This window comes from Mizuhopecten yessoensis, unplaced genomic scaffold (assembly GCF_002113885.1).
Source record: "Mizuhopecten yessoensis strain PY_sf001 unplaced genomic scaffold, ASM211388v2 scaffold8765, whole genome shotgun sequence".
In the NCBI taxonomy this organism is placed as follows: domain Eukaryota; kingdom Metazoa; phylum Mollusca; class Bivalvia; order Pectinida; family Pectinidae; genus Mizuhopecten; species Mizuhopecten yessoensis.
Genome location: NW_018407710.1, coordinates 216474 through 238753, shown reverse-complemented (window position 1 = coordinate 238753; position 22280 = coordinate 216474). Strand labels below are relative to the sequence as shown.

Genomic DNA, 22280 nt, shown 5'->3' with positions numbered 1-22280 from the left:
CACGCTTAATAGTTGAGAGAATCTACGTGATAATCCTCGTGATGTTGGAGAGAAACCACGGAACTTCACGCTTAATAGTTGAGAGAATCTACGTGATAATCCTCGTGATGTTGGAGAGAAACCACGGAACTTCACGCTTAATAGTTGAGAGAATCTACGTGATAATCCTCGTGATGTTGGAGAGAAACCACGGAACTTCACGCTTAATAGTTGAGAGAATCTACGTGATAATCCTCGTGATGTTGGAGAGAAACCACGGAACTTCACGCTTAATAGTTGAGAGAATCTACGTGATAATCCTCGTGATGTTGGAGAGAAACCACGGAACTATATATATATAAACGCGTTATATTGGAGAGAAACCACGGAACTTCATGCGTTATATTGGAGAGAAACCACGGAACTACACGCTTAATAGTTGAGAGAATCTACGTGATAATCCTCGTGATGTTGGAGAGAAACCACGATGGAGCCAGGTCCACTGTATTTCGCATCGAAAACGATGACGTTGTTATGATACCATATGGCTATATGGTGCGTAATTATATATTGGGTAAAGGTTGCAAATAGAACTAGCACTACTAAAACAACAAGAATGGTTGTAGGTATACGTGGTAATGGGGGTGGTGGAGGGGGTGGTAGGAGATGCAATTAGAACGCACTCGCCTCGAGTTCATTAGTAACACATGTACATGGACAAACGTGTGCAATTTGTATATCTACAACTGCTAATTGTACACGATGAATGTGCTCGGTTCTAGATTCGTGTGTCTGTCGATAATTGGTATGCTCTAGATTATTAACATGTTGGCACGCTGTGTTTGCTGTTATAGATGAAATCAAAACCGGGGAAGAGGACAGCGAACTAAAACATGGTACATTGGTATCAGCCTGGGAGGGCGGGTTTTAATACACACTGATAGTACAATACAACCCACTAGTCAAAGCTCTGGTCCAAACTACATTCTTATAATACCTTGGTCGGTAGAGATTCTGTTCAGGGTTTGATTCTTTATATTTTGAAATCTCATTACACTCTATTTGTGTAAGAGGAAAATATCCTAGTCACAGGCAAACTTTGACTGATCTATACGTCTCCTTATATTAACAGCTATTAATTACGTCATTACGTCACTTATGTTGGTAACAGTTCATGTGACAGCTATAACTTAAGTCATATAACGGTTAATTTAATAACTAATGCTTACGTCTTAAACTAGTACACAACAGCTATTAATTAAGTCATAAAACGGTTCATTTAATAATTAATGCTTACGTTATATAACAGTACAATTTTAAAACAACTATCAATTACGTGATATAACAGTACAATTAAAAACTATTCATAACGTACTATAACAGTACATTTAAACACTATTGAATGCGTCATATATCATTACAATTAACAACTACTGATTACGTCATATAACAATACAATCAAAATTTATTAATTACGTCATATATCATATAAGGGTCCTGCCTTGGAACGGCCTTCGTGGTCCCCTTATCAGGGCCCTGCCTTGGACCGGTCTCCCTGGTCCCCCATCAGCGCCTTGCCTTGGACCGGCCTCTGTGGTCCCCTTATCAGGACCATGCATTGGACTGGTCTCCCTGGTCTCCCTATCAGCACCCTGCCTTGGACCCACCTCTCTGGTCCCCTTTTCAGGACCATGCTTTGGACCGACCTCCCTGGTCCCCATATCAGGACCCTTCCTTTGACCGGCCTCCCGGCTCCGCCTATAATTGCCCTGCCTTGGACCGGCTCCCTCCTCTGCCAATCATGTCCCTGCCTTGGACTGGCCTCTCTTGTCCCCTATCATGGCTCTGCCTGGGACCGGCCTCCCTGGTCCGCCTATCATTCCCCTGCCAAGGACTGCCCCCCTTGGTCCCCCTATAGGGGGCCTGCCTTTGACAGACCTCCCTGGTTCCCACATCGGGCCCTGTCTTGGACCAGCCTCCCTTGTCCGTCTATCATCGCCCTGCCTTGGACCGACCTACCTGGTCCGCCTATAATTGCCCTGCGTTGGACCGGCCTCCCTGGTCCGCATTTAGGGGCCCTGCCTGGGACCAGCCTCGAAGCTCCCTGGTCCGCCTATCATGACCTTACCTTGGAATAACCTCACTGGTCTCCATATCAGGGCCCTGCCTTTGACCAGCCTCTCCTGTCCCCCTATTATGGCCCTACCTTCGACCGGCCTGCCTACACTTCCTATCAGGGCCTTGTCTTGGACCAGCCGCCCTGGTCCGCCTCGCAGGGCCTTGCCTTTGACCGGTCTCCCTGAGCCGCATATCATGGCACTGCCTTGGACTGGCCTCAATGGTCCGCCTATCAGGGCCCTACCTTAGACCGGCCTCTTTTGTCCCCCTAGCATGGCCCTGCTAAGGACCAGCCTCCATTGTCCCCCTATCAGGACCTTGTCTTGAACCGGCATCCCTTGTTCGCCTAGCAGGGTCCTGCCTTGGACCGGTCTTCCTGGTCCGCTTATAAGGGTCCTGCATTGGACCTGCCTCTCTAGTCCCCTCATCACGACCCTACCTTGGACCGGCCTCCCTGGTCCCCCTATCGTGGCCCTGTCTTGACCGGCCTCCCTGCTCCACCTATCAGGTCCCTGCCTGAGACCGGGTCCTCTATGAATCCACTCTGAGCAATGACTAGCTTCGCCTGATATACGTGGTTTATTATAAATTCAAAACATCTTAAACAACCTTTACATCATTATTATTAAACTTTATATTATTACGTAGTAACATGTCATGATTTCGGCATGTATAAGGAGTTTGGATGTTCACAGACGAAACTCATATATATGTCAGCAATTATAGCAACCCGTATTAAAGTCAGATTGTCTTATTTTGCATTAAAATTAATTAACAAAAACGTAAGTAACTGTTGTCAGAACAGTACCAAATTCTAGTATATATCACAGGGACGTGAGAATCTGCTACAGTATAGCACAAGTAATATTACACGTTTTACCATCATTGTGGTGTAAGTTTACCGAAAGTTGATGTAAACCTCTAAAACGTGTAATATTACTCATCAGTGTAGGTCAACATATTGCTATACTGAACAAACTCGCAGGTTTTTGTGCTTGTCATGCTGGTAATGTCAGCTGCATTTGACGTCATTGACCATGGTATACTTTATAAACGTCTGGAGTACTCTTATGGAGTGACTGATACCGCACTATGCTGGATACAGTCTTATATGAGTGCACGACGACATTGTGTTGCCATCGGATCTACCACCTCACATGACAAAATACTATATTTCGGTGTTCCTCAAGTGTTAGGACCACAAAATACTGCCTGTACTCCAAACCGATTGGAGAGATTTGTCGTCGCCATAGCCTTCGCTATCATTGCTATGCTGTTGACACACAAATGTATGTGGTCAATAAACCACAGGACAGTTTGGATATCATTTCAGAAAATCTGATGTTTGTCTGGCAGAAATCAGTATCTGAATGAACGCCAATTGCATGCAACATGCTAAAGCTTAATCAGGAAAAGACAGAACTACTCGTTCCCCAAAGTGTCAGCAAACAATGGCTCTCTAGCTCAAGGTTGGTGCCAGAACTATTGAGAATGTTCCAGCTGTTAAAAACCTATGGGTATACGTTGATAGTTCACTGAACACGGAGAAACAAGTGAACGCTATTGTCAAATCATGTCACTACCAACTCAGGAACATCGGTTGTATTTGGCAGTTTATAACTGCAGATGCATGCAAGATCTTGGTGCATTCACTTGGTACCTCTCGGTTGGATTATGGTAACGCCCTGCTCTGTGGTATATCTAACAAACTAACTAGTCGTCTGCAGAGGGTCCAGAACACTGCAGCACGGCTGGTTACTCGTACTCGTAAGAGAGAGCACATCACACCTGTGCTGTATTCATTGCACTGGTTACCTGTACGATACAGGTCGCAGTACAAAATTCTGGTATACACATACAAGGCACTTAATGTAACAACTTCCCAGTACCTACAGGAGCTGGTTACCCTATATCAGCTGTCACGATCACTGCGGTCGGATTTAGAATCATTGTTGTGTGTCCCAAAATCTCGTACTGTGACCTCTGGAAACCGGTGTTTTGTGAGGGTTTCGGAATAGCGTACCATCTGCTTTTATAAAGTCAAATACCTGGCCAAATTCAAGAGGGACATCACAAGTCACCTTTTCACGTCTGCATTTTAGACAAAGACGTCATGTAAATACCAACCTTTATTTGTTCAAATGTATAAAAGTGATTGTAAGCCTTTGTTTTTGTTTCACAATGATAACTAATACTATCATCCATATGTTGTAAAGCGCTTTAGAGTTATTTTACAAATTATAATGGGCGCTATATACATGTTGTATATTATTATTATTATTATTATTATTATTATTATTATTGTGCCCAGAATAAATCTGCCTCACCCTGCATGTACGTAAAGTAATCTACCCCCGCCTGCTGTATACCCGGTCAGGGTGCCCTACTGTTCACAAGTACATCACACTCCCTAAACGTGACAAGAATGATAAGTACTCAAACACGGCTAGTACCTCTTGTTTACTCTTACGAAGTCATGAATAAATTACCATACTAATCATGTGATACGGTACCACCCTAAACTACGTTAAATCACGCGCTGCCTGGCTTCAGTGTCAGTTTCCGATTTTAAATTGTACATTGTTTTACTAACGACAATGGAAGTCCACAACACCGTGTAATTTAGTAAAGACATGACCACCTAGTGTTACTGTGACATTAAAGTTTCAGGAAGTAAATACTGGCCAAATTGCTGTGATACTACTATACATGTCTCTGAAATACTACAGTAATGTTATTATATAATGGTATATATATATAATACTACAGTATGTCTACCATATAGATATATTTTTTTTCCCTGTTGTAGGGAAACATGATTCTTTGTTTCCCAGAAATCAATCACGTTTCTCGAAGACAAAGCACTGTGCGTCGTAACAGAAACATTGGTCATAAGGCCTTACTTCAGAGATTCCCTGTTACATTGTAAAATGGTTTACACATTGGTCATAAGACCTTACTTCAGATATTCCCTGTTACATTGTAAAATGGTTTACACATTGGTCATAAGGCCTTACTTCACAGATTCCCTGAAACATTGTAAAATGGTTTACACATTTTTCATAAGGCCTTACTTCAGAGATTCCCTGTTACATTGTAAAATGGTTTACACATTGGTCATAAGGCCTTACTTCAGAGATTTCCTGTTACATTGCGATCCTACGTTTCTACCATGCTGGCGCGTTCTTCTACTGCTACAAATGTAGTTCGTGTTGATAGACCAGGGTGAACATACAAGCAATAACGTGAAGGTCTGAAGACATTTTCACCAAGTATAAATAAAATTATAGCACAGAATTCCAACAGGGAACAAACTAAAACAAAATAGCAACAGTCACCATACATCCAGGCCCTCGGGCTTCACCAATCCCCGATGAAGGACTAGGCCCGAAGGCTTGGATGTAGAGTGACTGTTGATATTAAGAACTTTAGTGAAAGGCTTAGGAGACAATTAGGCAAGGTGCTGGGGAAGGTTTTTGAGCTCTTTCAAACAGCAATAGCGATTTAATTCAGACAAATTTTCAGCTTCTCCGTATCAAATATATTTCAAAGATAAGCATATTTATCAATGAATTTGAAGTATAAAAACCTTAACCCTTATAAAGGGATTGTCCCGAAACATTCAACATAACTTTAGACTACATATATGCAATTTACAATACCCTGTTTAGAAGTTCGACACAAGTTGCTCAATTCTTAGAAGAACACATACGACAAGATAATGGACTTTATTTGATGAGTCATTCAACCGTTTTACACAAAGACTTAATTTAATTGGTAAGGAATGGTACTGTTTAGTATTGACACGGACCAGCGTCGGTGTGGGTGTTACTGTAAGTACAGGCACCAAACTGTGGAACATTCGTCACCAAGTTAATTAGCATGTTCCATGTCACAGCTCAGAGTTATCACGATAGGTATTCCAACACGCGAACGCGATCATTATGCAAAATATGCAAATAAAGTAGGTAGCTTGCAAGTAGCATATATAGACAGACCCCAGCGATCAGCTATATATTTTCGACAAAATTAAGACACATTTGTATATAAAAATCGTACCAACTTACATGCAATGTAAGGTCTTATCATGTAAGCTACCCATTCTAGTATTTTAACATAAAGACAATCTATTAAAGTATTAAAGATCGCAACATAGAAGAGAGAAAAAAAACCGAAGAAAGGTAATCCAGCCTACAGCCTGTATTGAATATTTATCAAATTGATAATATCTGATATCTACGACCCCCTAGGTTTTTCATGAAGAATTTCCCAGCTGCATTTTACTATTCAATATTCTAGAGACGAGGCCAGTCTCGGATTTCTTTTGAAATCACCGTTTAAATGTGGTTCATTGTTTAATGGTGTTCTCATCGGGTTGATTAGAAACTAACAAAAAGACATATTTACTATCATATGCTTAAAAAAGACTTCGTCATGGATCGTAGAGAAGGGCTATTACTTCAGTGCATTTTGGGGGTTTCATGGTATAGAGCTTATAGGTAAAATCATGTATTCCAGCTGGATATATACCTCAGTACTGCATTGTTTTCTATATTTAATTCCGTTAAGAAATATCTTGTGTTTCTAATAAACAATCTGGCATTGGGGGCAATCTGATTAAAATCATCTGTTACATTTCTCCGCCTGAACATCTGAATATGCCGCGGTCAGGGTCACGTTCAGGTGACCTTTAGATGAACCAACCAGAGGCGCGCTGGCAAAAGTTTGCCAGCGAATCGGCGAGGGGTATCGAACAGGTTAGTTTTCCAAAACAAATATGGCGGCGGTAACTGACGTTTCTACGACGCCAAGGAAAACGTTATTGCGTAGGCAACACCGCCATATAGTCTTTCTTCTCTAATAAAGCTTCGAATATCTTTTCTGTTCGGGTTTCAGACGATCAATCTCAAATAACTTCAGAACTTTCGCATCATTCTCATCGATGTCCGCCATATTTATTACAAGTCGGAGCGCCCTTTTGAAAGAGGGTCTCCGATTGGTCAAAATTTAATGAGTATTTATAAATATAAAGGTCACCTGAACGTGACCCTGACCGCGGCAAACTCAGATGTTCAGGCGTAGTACGAAGTTAACGAAGCCATGTAACATATGATTTTAATCAGATTGGCATTGGGGGTTGGGGTTGGGGTTACCGATTCAAATGTTTACACGTATAGTTTTTATATCTGATTAATGAAAAACCATGGTTACATAACGGTTCACACCTCACATTTTCTATTATGAACAGTATTAGAGAACCCTGTAAACAGCTTACGAGAAGTGGTCCCTGCTGTTAGATGATCGTTAGTCACACAGATGCACCAGGTCCGCCTACCTTATGGATCGTTCTAGTCAACAATACAGATAGCCATTTGTTTGTTTGATTTTTTCCAGTTTCCTGTTTTTGTCCAATTTATTTCTCCACATCCTATTACTGTACCTACTTACCTTTACACGTGTACGGTTCGTTAACGTCAGGTGTTTTATACAATAGCACATGCGTAACTCCTATCTCACCGTAATATTCCCCACAACAACATCTAAGTCCTATAAAATAAAGAGAAAATACACAATAATGTTATATGTTTATTCCATTAATAATGTTCTGATTGTCGTGAGTGTATGTGGAGCTGAGCGAAGCGGTCGTATTATAAATAAGTAAAATGATACGACGAGAGAAAATAAAAATGTACAAAAATGATCTAGAATTACTTAGGCGAGGTGGAAAGTGAAATGAGCAACATTATTTTTTATTTTACATTATTGAGGCAAGATTTTCTTACCTAAATATCGCAGACACATAATACAACAAAAAGCTTTCAGCTACCAATTTTTACGTCGGTTTAGAATTTGCCGGTTATTTCGCTTTTGCGGGTTTTCGTCTTTCATTGTTTATTTTTGTCGCTTTGCGATTTTTCGTGGACGACAAAGCGTAAAGACGAAATGTCGTGTATGGGTAAGCCACCAAAATCTTACAACTAGTTTAACACGCTGTTTAGCAGGTACCTGGCTTTCAATTTACATACTAAACAGGTAAACGGCCGCTCTCAGTTTAATGTTGAAATTAGAATTTGCCTCTACGGCTTCAAGTTTCATGTTTCCCGATCGTGCCTATAGCTATCCGAGCTCCCTTCTGTATCATAGGTCAGCTGTAAATGAAGTTGACGATCAGGTACATGTGTACCCGTACGGTCCAAATATCGACCGTCAATTAACCTGTTGTCTTTAGATTCGTAATGCCAAAATGCTTAGCAAAATTAACACACCAATTATGTTTTACCACGAGGTATGTGTACTGTGTCGATAAAATTAGGATTTAAATTCAATTGAAAAGTCGCTATTGAATACATTAACTGTTTTAAATGCGACAATGAAGACTGGTTTAGGTTAACACGTACCTGTTCTGTTTGGAACGTTTTCATTTTCTAACCTTTTTAAAAGTTTCTAATGATTCCACTGTCCAAAACTTTAACTAAGTATTGGACATTATTTTTGCCGGCATGGCAATAGCTTTGCGAAATCATTTCTAAAAAGAAAAATATACCTTGCGGCTCTTTTATGAGAAATACAAAAATGAAATACACAAGATATTAATCAACAACAGTGTTCTGAGCGTAAAAATTCAGAGGGGTCAGACCGGAATTCGAACTCTGTACTTATGCTATTGCGCTAACCATTTGAGTTATCTAGTCAATGGAAGTGTTCCAAACGGAAGCTAAGGAGAGGTTACTGTATATAGGAAAATAAACAGTGCAATGGGACAGGAATGGAAGTTAGGGAGAGGTTACTGTATATAGGAAAATAAACAGTGCAGTGGGACAGGGACGGAAGTTAAGGGAAGGTTACTGTATATAGGTAAACCAACGTGTAGTGGGACAGGGATGGAAGTTAAGGGGAGGTTACTGTATATAGGAAAATAAACAGTGCAGTGGGACAGGGATGGAAGTTAAGGGGAGGTTACTGTATATAGGAAAATAAACAGTGTAGTGGGACAGGGATGGAAGTTAAGGGGAGGTTACTGTATATAGGAAAATAAACAGTGCAGTGGGACAGGGATGGAAGTTAAGGGGAGGTTACTGTATATAGGAAAATAAACAGTGTAGTGGGACAGGGATGGAAGTTAAGGGGAGGTTACTGTATATAGGAAAATAAACAGTGCAGTGGGACAGGGATGGAAGTTAAGGGGAGGTTACTGTATATAGGAAAATAAACAGTGCAGTGGGACAGGGATGGAAGTTAAGGGGAGGTTACTGTATATAGGAAAATAAACAGTGTAGTGGGACAGGGATGGAAGTTAAGGGGAGGTTACTGTATATAGGAAAATAAACAGTGCAGTGGGACAGGGATGGAAGTTAAGGGGAGGTTACTGTATATAGGAAAATAAACAGTGCAGTGGGACAGGGATGGAAGTTAAGGGGAGGTTACTGTATATAGGAAAATAAACAGTGCAGTGGGACAGGGATGGAAGTTAAGGGGAGGTTACTGTATATAGGAAAATAAACAGTGCAGTGGGACAGGGATGGAAGTTAAGGGGAGGTTACTGTATATAGGAAAATAAACAGTGTAGTGGGACAGGGATGGAAGTTAAGGGGAGGTTACTGTATATAGGAAAATAAACAGTGTAGTGGGACAGGGATGGAAGTTAAGGGGAGGTTACTGTATATAGGAAAATAAACAGTGCAGTGGGACAGGGACGGAAGTTAAGGGAAGGTTACTGTATATAGGTAAACCAACGTGTAGTGGGACAGGGATGGAAGTTAAGGGGAGGTTACTGTATATAGGTAAACCAACGTGTAGTGGGACAGGGATGGAAGTTAAGGGGAGGTTACTGTATATAGGTAAACCAACGTGTAGTGGGACAGGGATGGAAGTTAAGGGGAGGTTACTGTATATAGGTAAACCAACGTGTAGTGGGACAGGGATGGAAGTTAAGGGGAGGTTACTGTATATAGGTAAACCAACGTGTGGTGGGACAGGGATGGAAGGTAAGGGGCGGTTACTGTATATAGGAAAATAAACAGTGCAGTGGGACAGGGATGGACGTTAAGGGGAGGTTACTGTATAGAGATAAACCAACGTGTAGTTGGACAGGGAACCTTTAGACTGACATTATAATTATTTACCTGAAAATTACTTAAATCTATTTCTATTTAGCACTTAACTACTTGTACATATTTCTTATTTAATGACATGCAAGCGAGAGTAGAAATTTTCGCGGTGACGTGTGCTACATGGACTATTTTACATTTTTCATTTCAAACTATTTTATTAAATCAATCAGTTTTAATAGGAATTGGGCAACAGGCCAAGCCTATACAAGCCCTCTCCCATGAGGTACATCTCAAACAATAGCAATATAATGAACTATGAATATTTACACAATGAACATGCTTTAGGAACATAATAATTAGATCAGTGCCAATGATGATAGGAGACACCAAACATACACACATACATGCATACATACATGTACAAACATACATATATTCATACATACATACATACATGCATGCGTGCATACATATATATTCATGCATATATAAGATATTTCAAAATCTGTTTGATTCTATGTATCTCTGAACACAAACACGAATAGCGGAGTAAAGATATTCACTAAGGAAACTACCTCCTTTAGTCATTATATTAATATTAAACATTAGATGTTCATAAATGTTTAGGTACAAGTTTAAATGTAAATTTAAGTTTGTGTCAGGCTGTAAAGGAGACACAGATATATAGTTTTTTTGTCTTTGAGTCATATATCTAGGGCAATGCAGAAAGAAGTGACTCACATCTTCATTAATGTAACCACATATACAGGAGGGATTATCATTAAGATGGTCTCTAAAGAGATCAAAGTTCAACTGACCTGCACGATTTCGAAGTTGACATAATATTATGTTAAAACATCTAGTCCCTTCATATTTTAAAATCTTAATATATATATCTTCATTATTTTGATTATTTTGGGGTATGGCATGATGAACAAGTTGTTTTTTGAGTTCACCAATAGATCTCAAATTATAATAGTTACATTCAGGTCTATTCCACCAAGACATTATGCTAGGAAAGAAACTGTTGAAATATGCAATAGATCTACATAGTGATGGTTCAAATATACGTTGATTTTGGACATGAAGGGTCGTAGCATCATTGCTGACTATATAAGGTTCAACAATTTCAAAAAGATAATTAGGACTAAGATGGTTAATCATTTTAAAAAAAAACCAATATATATATATTTCACAGGGGCGGATCTATAATTTGTAATGGAGGTTGCGTGTCCATCGGGCGAAAGCCCAGTGGTCAGGGTCAAGTAGCAAAACCCCGAGGGGAGTTGTGGTTGAGAAGAAAACCCCTCCAAAAGCTGCTGCAGATATACGTTTTGCTTTGCAAATGAGGCAAATAATTGTAAGGTTGGAGTGGGATCGTCTCCCCAAAAGCGGACCCCTCATCCCCTAAATAATGAGCTGATCAGAAAAAAAATAGAAACAAACTATATATGCACATAAGAGCCCGATACTAACTATATGAGGATGGACACTCAGGGGCCGACACTTACTCTTTGTAATCATACACATGTGGACCATATACACTTTTTAAGTCTGGTCATAAACACAGGGGCACAACACTTAGTATTTGAAGTTATAAACACAAGTGCCCGATACTGGCTTTAAACTACCAACTAAAATATCTCTATCTTCCCATATATTTCTCTCTACTTTGAAAATGGGGAGAAAAACCTTTCTCTTCAATGCATAACACTGTTTTAACAGAAAATAAACAAAAACATCGATCTGAGCCTCTGTGTGTAAAGACCACTCCCTTTGAATCTCCAGACTATTTTTCATGGAGCATTGCTGCATCGTCCTTCTCTTTTTTTTCCGGTGTTTTTTATCTTTTTCATTTTCAAGATAAAAAAGCCCCCCCCCCCCCCCCCCCCCTCCCTTGAAAAATAAGTACCATAGACTCTATCTACAATCGACCTAAGTCCTCGGATTTTTAAAACTATGCATATATATTTTCGAGCAACATCGTGTTTTAGGTCTTCTGCTATTTCCCCACACAAATTACCCTGAAGATAAGTAATGTCGACTTTCTGTACATTTTCCCATATTTCCCAGACACTGAACAATAAAATAAGTGCCATCGGCCTCCATTCATTTCTACACACCTTTCTCGAAAACAGCGTACTAGGTCAACATAGATCTGTTTGTGCAGTAACTCGTTCTGACCAGAATGAAATAACTTTGCTTCAATCTACAGAAAATATTATCTCCATCACGTTTTGTTTCAGTTTTGAGAAGAAAGGATGGTTCGGAAGGCGTTCCAAGATGGAAAAGGCCATGCTGGTGATCCTGTTCTGTCTCGTGGTCACAGTTATTGTACTGGCTGTACTATTGGCGGTGAGATCAGTAAAGGAGGACGAGGAAGGTATGTAAAGACGTTTTAAATGTAACTGAAACCTATAAACAAATCCCCCAAATTGTCCTCTTAGTCATAAGCGGTGAGTCGGAAAGAGTTCTCCATGCCATAATACACTTATATACAAAATTCGCGTTAAATTTTAAAATGTCTAAACTTAGATACCGGAACACAGCAACCATCTTATTCAGGGACTAAATGGAACTCTGTTGGAGTTCAGAGTGCCTTGAAATAGGACAATATCTGAGTCTTGAGCAATTAGAAGCCAGTCAATGGCAGCCATCTTGTTTAATGACTAAACATAATTATAGTTCGCAGTATCAAAATACACCTACATATCTTATATAAGCAAAATCTTGCAATATCTGCGGTTCTGAAAACATCTCCACAGAAAATAAATAATACATCAGCATCACTGACTTTATTATACGTTAAATAAATATCAGCTAAACAGCAGTAGCTGTGTTCAAAGTATCAAGACTATATCTTAGGGGGTAAGAATATATGTTCAGAGCGTTAAAGAGGTGACGGGCAAAAACACTCGGCTAATCGCAATGAGCACGACTCCCAAAAGGGAGTTGACCCAAAAACCAATGCAAACACGCTATGTGCCAACTTCGTTATCGGGACTTGATAATGCCTGTGCGTTCCGCTCAAAACGACACGGAAGGTACGTAAATGATCCTTTGTAAGTATGCAGGATGAACGACCCAAGCTTGGAAAGTTTGACGCTTAGCATTCCGGGACAGCAGCAAGTCAGCTGAAATGCCCTGACATTGATATGCTTTGATTTAAACTGTTGCTACAATGTGACAGGACACACAATTTCTAATGATAAAACCGGTTCTGACGGACCTGAAAATGCCAATAAAGGCCTTTAATGTCTTTCCAAAAGCACGTTAGAAAGCAGCATCAGTTCACTGGGTCCGTCCCTATTTGGTAAACGAATAACTCTGGTCCAACTGCTCGGAGAGCGATAAATGGATGCAGTCTTTGTCATACGACACAGATTTGTTTCTCCATCGGGTGGACTTTGCATAACGGGTTAGAGATTTGCGCGTGTTGAGGTGGTCGGTCTCAACCTGTCGTAGTCATCTACTGGTTCTGGTTCTAGTCGGGAACGTCCCCCTGGTTTAACACTGATCTATCTGTTACAACGGTGTGGACTACACATCTTTTACTACCGACTTAACAAACATATCATATTTGTTTTGTTCTCGATCTGTTGTCACATAATATGTTTTCAGTTTACTTTACCCTTCTTTCTTAACCAATATGAAACCTGTCCGACTCTCTGTCTAATGTACTTCGTGGTAGGCGTTTATTACCTTGAGATGCTTTATTGCAAATTCAAGCGGCAGGAATGCTCCGACTCCAAATTAATGATACAGGAATTAGTCACAAAAACTAAATTTGAGAAAACAAACGACATTGATCCACAAAAGTCCATCATATAATGTCAGGCTAGCAATGATCAATTTATACTTTTCGGAGATAAAGAATGCCTTTTCACGGTTCTTTCAGAACACTTACAGCTGATATATTTAATTCTATTTGGACATATGAAAGAATTAACAATATTCTATTATTTAATCACCCTTCCATGGATTTCTCTAAAAGATAACCAAGGGTCACAGTAGGGGATTGTTAGATATTATTCTGGCACAGTCGCCTGCAGACTAACAGACGTCCAGTAGCTGTTGATACTTGACTATTTTCCTTAATACTCTCATCCACCCTTTTCTTACATACACATGCCAGGTGTAACAATGTTAGCTACATGGCTGTGTTTTCTACTTATCATTTCATACGGTGATGGTCTCAGCTTCTATCCGACTGTTGGACGGTGACCGTTTTCCTTCAAGATTCATTTCTATTTCCTTATGCTTTGGGGAAAATGAATATTAAATGGAAAGCGGATGTTCTATCATCGCCTCTATAGCCGAACAATAATCGGCGTCACATTGAAGCAAATAATGACTAGCTCGGCCGATATGATTCTAATTATATATCAAACCCAACATGTCACATTGTGCGGTATAGTTGTTGAAATAGCCAATTCAGAAGTACAGCTATCTGGGAAGTACGGATAGTAAACTAGAGGTTTAACCTCCTCGAAAGTAGGGTTAAAGTTTGTTAAGTATGACATAATTCATCCTAAACAAATATCAAACTACTGCTCTGTGTTGGCTCTTCATCCCGACGAAACTGTTCTAGTAAAAACATTCTATATCTATCAATTAAGGATATATCTTGTAAACAATAGAAATCTCGTTTAATCTTAGTTTTATTTCATTTTAACTACTCTTTGTTTTATTTTAAGAATTACCGTAAATGCTTTGGGGTTATACGGTATATACCGATAAAACGGTGTCCACGTTTATACTAAACATGACATATTGCGCTGTAATTTCATCACTGAGCAATTTCAAACAATCAGAAGTTAAAATTACAAAAACCGACTCAACCATTGCGGTATACGATCGCAATTTTTTTTGTGTTTCTGTTTAAGGTCATACGGTATAACCTGGGGGGGGGGGATTATTTGAAGAGTTATCTCCATTGAATTAAAATATAAAACAAATCTTATGTTTGCCTTACATCGACGAAAAAAACAGAAATCAACAGAAGCTTACAAACATAATAATAAAAATAATAATAATAATAATCGGAGGTTCTTATATACCGCTTTATCACAACCTAGTTCGTAGGTCGTCTCAAAACGGTTCACAAATTATTTCCGTGGTTATAGGGCCTTTGCAACTAGCCAATACATTTCTCAACTCCCTTGGGAGAATACAGCCGGAGCTGCCATCTCGGCGCTAACAGCTTTCCCTCAACAATTCTAGCACTGCCCGACCACGTACTCATTTACAGCTGAATAGACTGGAACAAGCGGGGTAACGTATCTTGCTCAAAGATACAACACATTGCCGTGCCGTGGAGCGAACCCGCAACCCTTCGGTCACGAACCCGGCGTGCTACCGCTGAACTACCGTGCCTCCTAAAAACGGGTCATTAAACAATGGTTATCGCTATCTTTTATAGATGATTTTACAATGCCATGTCCATCTTGTTGATGCGGGCATTCCCTTCGACCCAGGGAAGTATTCATATAATTCTATTACTAACAATATTTATTTAGTTAATAAATGTGGCTGATGTTTGGACGTGGTTGAATGACTTTAGGGGTAACGCTAATCTTGTTTATGATTTTGAAGGAGTATGCAAGTGCTTGTGTCTCTCTTCATTTACATATGCAAACAACATTCAAAGCCCCTAGACCAAATCCTGCTGGAAATGTTGACATATTAGGCATACATGTCAGACATAAAAGTTTTAAAAAACCGAGACGAAGTGTTTTAAACACTTAAAAAGTTATTTCAGCCGTTTGTGAAGCGCAAATAAAAATTACACGAAAACATCATAATTATGGACGCATCCTGTCGCTGACAATCTTTAGATCAGCTTTGGGTAGTCTCAAATAAACATTTGATCGTATATGTGTGTTAAGCCTTTGGTGTATTTTGAAAGATCTTTATCTTATAGAACGTTTCAAATAGAGTGCTGTCTAGACATTTTCAGTGCGCTAGCAGTAGATAACATGTAATTACACATGTAAGTACAACCAACAAGTCTTCATTCTAACTTAGTCTAATACCGCCACTACACAGCACCCCTTCCTCATTTCTTTATTTGTAATGTAAAAGTCTCGAAGCTCAACAAATCGGAATATTTGCAGGTTAACTTTCGCATGTTTGATGAACACTTTATTTGTTAATACTTGAGGTTGATTTTGTGACAGTTGACTCGTCGTGAGATTCGCCGTAAAATAATAAACAATGTAAATCTACTTCATAAAGTAGACTGTTCGCTGGCGGACACCCTATACAGTGTAGCTACAGCAAGCATAGGCTGATGTCATGTTTTACTCCGAATGATGCCTCTCAATTTCATTGATATAAGCAGATTTTCACCTTTATCATATATCTAAAATATATTTGTTTACAGCAATGTCAACAATGGGAGGAGGAATAAGATGGAAGTGGGTCACTGAAACTGTATAATTCTTTTGTAAAGTAAAGATTATCATCAAAAATATTACTGCCGTTGGTAATGTGCTGATTTTTAAGTAATTTTTTGCAAACGTAACCTTTATCATTTATCTTGCACTTCACCTCAAAATTGGGTTTCGACTAATGGGTTCGGGTGTTGCATAAAGAGGAGAGGTAATATATATAAGAACGCGTCTGTGAAATAGCGTGTTGAATGATGTCAGCCATTAACAGTATGCGTTCAGATCTCATTCAAACATATCCATTCCCGATTTGACTTGTGCCTTACCGAATTCCTACATATACATTTAGGAACCAATGGTTTAGCAAGGACTTCTGTAGGCGACACCGCTGTCATTTCGCTTATGTATTTTCCATTTTCGCACCGAAGTGTGACGGTCTGTGACCCACATTTGTTCTGTACCCAGCCGTACTGCACTTTCGTGTTACTTTATACCATTGTACCAACATGCTATTTCCGATTATGTAACACTTGGGGAGATTGGTTAGTAAGCAAAGAGCATCAGGGCCAAGCCGCAGGAAGTAAACCCTGTGTTTGACATTGTTCAAAGTAACGAATGCACTTTCGTAATCAGTGATTTGTCTGGAACTTCATCGTGCATTAATTGTTGAAGCAAAGTTTGATTAAAGCAACACCCTATAGCAAAACTATTGTCGGTACACCAGAACAAATGGGGGATCATCATGCCGTCATGGCGACTACTGGAACACAGTTGTGCATGTTTTCAGTTAAATACATGTATTATATTATAACACTTTTAAGCTGCGAATTCATCTAAAACATATGGTTTTATCAAAACAACTAAGCAAAGAAAAATGGTGACAGGTCCTATTTGCTTATAGTACTTATTTACGAGCCGTTGTTTGTCATCAACATTTTAGATCGGCGTTGGAGGAAGTAAAGTCAAAGATCGTGAAGTGTTGGTCAGCATTCAGAGACACACAAAAATACATTTTCTGACGCATGGATCCATCAGAAAACTTTTCATATATTTTCAGGGATTCATTGACCCACACAAATGGCTTACATGGCAGCCATTTATATAGCCTATATCGGCGATAGAGAGGTGAAGCCAGGGGTCGTAATATGATTTTTAAAAGTTTTGGCTATTTCCGGGTAATGGGTTCGGGTGAAGCTAACATAAGTGGTTTAACATAGTCATGCAATTACTAAATAACGTGTTGAATTTCGTCTGATAACATCACGCGTTCTTGTGGAAGTAAAACATATTAATACTCAATCATATTGCTTGTTTTGATTGCCCAAGCGCCAATGTCTACCTTAGTCCTACATTAGCCTGTATAACCTTGGTATATTCTTATTTCGAACTTATACGTTTTGTGTAGTTGATATTATCATTAAAACATAACGGTTAATCGCTGATAGTTCTTTGAGCTGAAAAAACGCCACATTTCTCAGTGGTATTTCTTATGTTTTTTTACGGAATAAAACCCTGATATATTTCAATCATTACAATGTGATATATATGAGTGACCGTAAATAACGTTTCTCTTTCCAACATGACATAGTCGCGGGTAGTCCCATATAGCCTTTTGTGCTCTTTCAAGAACCAGACATATTGTTAATATGTGATTAAACACGATTTTCACCTGCTGTTTAGATAGGACGACTTTGAACAGTCCTTTTGTCAGTTGTCACGTACTGGTATATACCATGGGTATCAGGTTACTCCTACCTGTCCTTGTATATACAATTGGTATCTGGTTACTCCTACCTGTACTGCATATACAATGAGTATCTGGTTACTTATACCTGTACTTGTATATACAATGGGTATTATGTTACTTCTACCCGTACTGGTATATATAATGGGTATCTGGTTACTCCTACCTGTACTGGTATATACAATGAGTAATACAAGACGTGTTAGAGGTTTATATCAACATTTACTAAACATACCACCCACAGACATGTTCTAGCCATCATTGGGTGTCGTGACATATTTACCTAGAGTTCATATACACCCCTAACACGTGTCATATCTTTATTAACACACCAATGTAGGTATACACACAGGTGATGTAACAAATGCTCAGGTCCCTGTACGGAGGGATTGCTTAACACAAATGAAATCCCATAAATACCCTCAATAGTGGTGAATAACACACCCTATTTTAGCTCTAAATGTGGTCTTGGTATTAATATCTCAAAGTGTTTCAGGTAACAAATACATGTCTTGTATTGTTTACTATAGTCGCATTAACGTAGGATAATTGGTATGTAATTAATCCCTGCATACCGAGTTCTAGCTTAGTTACAGGTCGCTGTTTATCGGTATAAGTACAGTGTACATATTAACGAGTTAGTATTCTAAGCAGGACTGATATTCATTCCTCGGCATATCACAAGGGTAAAGCAAACTGCGGAAAAATAACGTATGTAAATCGAAAAGTAACATGAACAAACTCGAAAAACTTTATAATTATGTATGGCTAAGGGATTATTATATTTACCTAACTTTTTGTGGATGAATAATAAAATTCGTTGTATGTATATACCATGAAAGTATGATCACGGAATGAGTTGTAATCTGATAGTCAAATGGACAAATTTAATAATCTTATTATAACCGAATGTCCGCTGTAAGTCCATAAAATCATTCAGTGTGTTGTTTAGGTTGTTCCCATAATGTGTTTAGCACCGAAAATACATAAATGTCAATAATTCAAACATAAGGGACATTTCTGATGTTCAGTTGTTTTATAGGTTTCGAGTTGGATTGAAAATATGCATATTTTATAATGCCGATAGAAATATATTCTCTAAAATCCATATTTACCATAACACTATAGTAGTCTTGTGCAATATGGACGTAAACAATTTGCGTTCATACCGGCATGAATGTTAAAGCAAGTAGTTTCTTTCAACAGTAGTTTCGCCAATATGGCTTTCCTACGTTTTGGTACCTAGCATCACCTATACGTATTAAAGGTGTAGTGACGTGTGTGTTACGTCTATTTCTCTTATAACAACTCGTCCAATCCCTATGTAAAATATTATCATTAAAGGTGTAGTAACGTGTGTATTACGTCTATTTCTCTTATAACAACTCGTCCAATCCCTATGTAAAATATTAACATTAAAGGTGTAGTAACGTGTGTGTTACGCCTATTTCTCTTATAACATCTCGTCCAATCCTTATGTAAAATATTAACATTTAAGGTGTAGTGGCGTGTGTGTTACGACTGTTTCTCTTATAACAACTCGTCCAATCCCTAGGTAAAATATTAACATTTAAGGTGTAGCAACGTGTGTGTAACGTCTATTTCTCTTATAACATCTCGTCTAATCCCTCTGTAAAATATTAACATTAGAGGTGTAGTAACGTGTGTGTAACGTCTATTTCTCTTATAACAATTCGTCCAATCCCTCTGTAAAATATTAACATTAAAGGTGTAGTAACGTGTGTGTTACGTCTATTTCTCTTATAACAACTCGTCCAATCCCTCTGCAAAATATCAACATTAAAGGTGTAGTAACGTGTGTGTAACGTCTATTTCTCTTATAACAACTCGTCCAACCCCTATGTAAAATATTAACATTAAAGGTGTAGGAACGTGTGTGTTACGTCTATTTCTCTTATAACAACTCGTCCAATCCCCGATTTAAAATATTAACCTTAAAGGTGTAGTACCGTGTGTGTTACGTCTATTTCTCTTTTAACAACTCGTCCAATCCCTATGTAAAATATTAACATTAAAGGTGTAGTAACGTGTGTGTTACGTCTATTTCTCTCATAACAACTCGTCCAATCCCTATGTAAAATATTAACATTAAAGGTGTATTAACGTGTGTGTTACGTCTATTTCTCTTATAATAACTCGTCCAACCCCTATGTAAAATATTAACATTAAAGGGTGCTTCTTGCTATATCTCGTTCAGAGTAACACCACAAATTCAATAGGATAACCACAATCGCAGAGGATCCGGACGTTGTGCTTGTTCATGTGACGTTAGAGTGACTTATCAGTAAAATAGGTGTCCGGTAAGGCTGTTGTTGTGGTTTGATACTTAACATTGTTTTCTCACAGTCGGGTGATGAACATGGGTTTATGAAGAGGTAAGAATGCAATTATTCAATTTTACTATTACAACCACATTCAATTTTATTATTACAACCACATTTAATTTAATTATTACAACCACATTCAATTTAATTATTACAACCACATTTAATTTCGCTATTATAATCAAAATCAATTTTACTTCTACAACACTATTTGATGTTACTATTACAAATACAGTAAGACATTTATTTTTTGTCACACAAGTCCTGAAATTACAAAACATTTTAGGGGAAAAGTCTGTACAATCGCCAGGACAACATACACAGTATTTCTTTTTGGAAAGGGTTTTGACTACGATTGTTTTACATTTTGTACAAATTATCGAAACCAGTTCTATACTTAAATAAATACCATATCATCCATCAACGTGCGTTCAGAACGATTCCGTTACCTAGATATAGGCAAAGGTGACCGCTCATAATTACCGGCGATAATTTTAAAGCTTACAGGTCACATGTTACTTGTGACGTCAGAGTGGCACGTTTGGGTAACTGGTCCATATACCAGTAACTAGGGTTCAGGAGCTACACCCCTCCTATACTTTCCTGATTTGTCTCAACGGACACGTATGCCAGTGTGGTTCTTGGCATGAAATTACATACTAAATATAATACTCTAACAATTTATGTTGAAGACAGGACAAATACAAATCACTATTTACGTAAAAATCACAATGGAGGACGATTCTGATACGACAGGAACGTATATAAGATACGCATATAGCACAGCGGCTATACAGAATATACACTCTATATATTACTTGATTTAAAACAAAAGAAGATGACGTAAGAGCCAGTTTAATTGTGAGACTTTTTAGAATCATATATTTGTAATAATTATAATCTACTGTAATGTTCTCATATCTGCTGATAAATTGCATGTAGTCCTCCTATATGCATACGTGTACCGTTACATATCCACATATCAACGTCTAAAAGTGAAACTGTTACACAAATACCTTTTGTATCTGATTTTGGTGTAGTATTAGAGCACGTAGACATGAATGCATAAACTTTCATTCAATTTGGTGTTTTCATTATCTCGAACGTAGATCACTTGAAAAGTAAAAACACCGGGCAGTATATTTTAATTGTATACCCAAGTGTATACGTGAAACCAATTGATGTCAAGTGTTAATCAGAATGTCACTGTCACGATTAAATATGATACATGTAGTTTAAAGTATTTGTTTCGTTTAAATATTGCTTAGATGTCGGCTGAAATCGGGATGCGAAAATAAAGATGGCCCTTCCCCACTTGTCATTTCACTTGAAATACGTAACATGCAAGTTTATTTAAATAAGCAATTTGCAATTTCTTTTCTCTCTAATGTGTATTAAAATATATGAAAAAGTGTACCGGTCTGAGGCATTATTTGCCTACTCCGTTCAACAACAATTAAAATATTTTTTTTTACAACATCTTTATAAATACTTCAACAGATTCGTCACTCTGGTGTGGCTTGGAGTAATTACGTAAACCCCAAGGACAAACAAATATTGCTACATATTCTATGCATATTGGGGTGTTTTTTCAGAAAAGAAACAGGTTCCCAAATCTCCACCCATCGCTACCTTTCAATTATACGTAAAA

At 38.5% G+C, this 22280-nt stretch overlaps 1 protein-coding gene across 1 annotated transcript in view; it reads left to right on the top strand.

Annotated features, from left to right (window-relative positions):
- The window catches only part of LOC110456504 (neprilysin-like), a 55709-nt gene that overhangs the window by 8303 nt on the left and 25126 nt on the right, over positions 1 to 22280 (top strand). The window contains exon 2 of the mRNA XM_021507291.1: positions 12395 to 12531. Coding sequence (XP_021362966.1) covers positions 12395 to 12531 — 137 coding nt within the window. The remainder of the gene's footprint in view (positions 1 to 12394; positions 12532 to 22280) is intronic.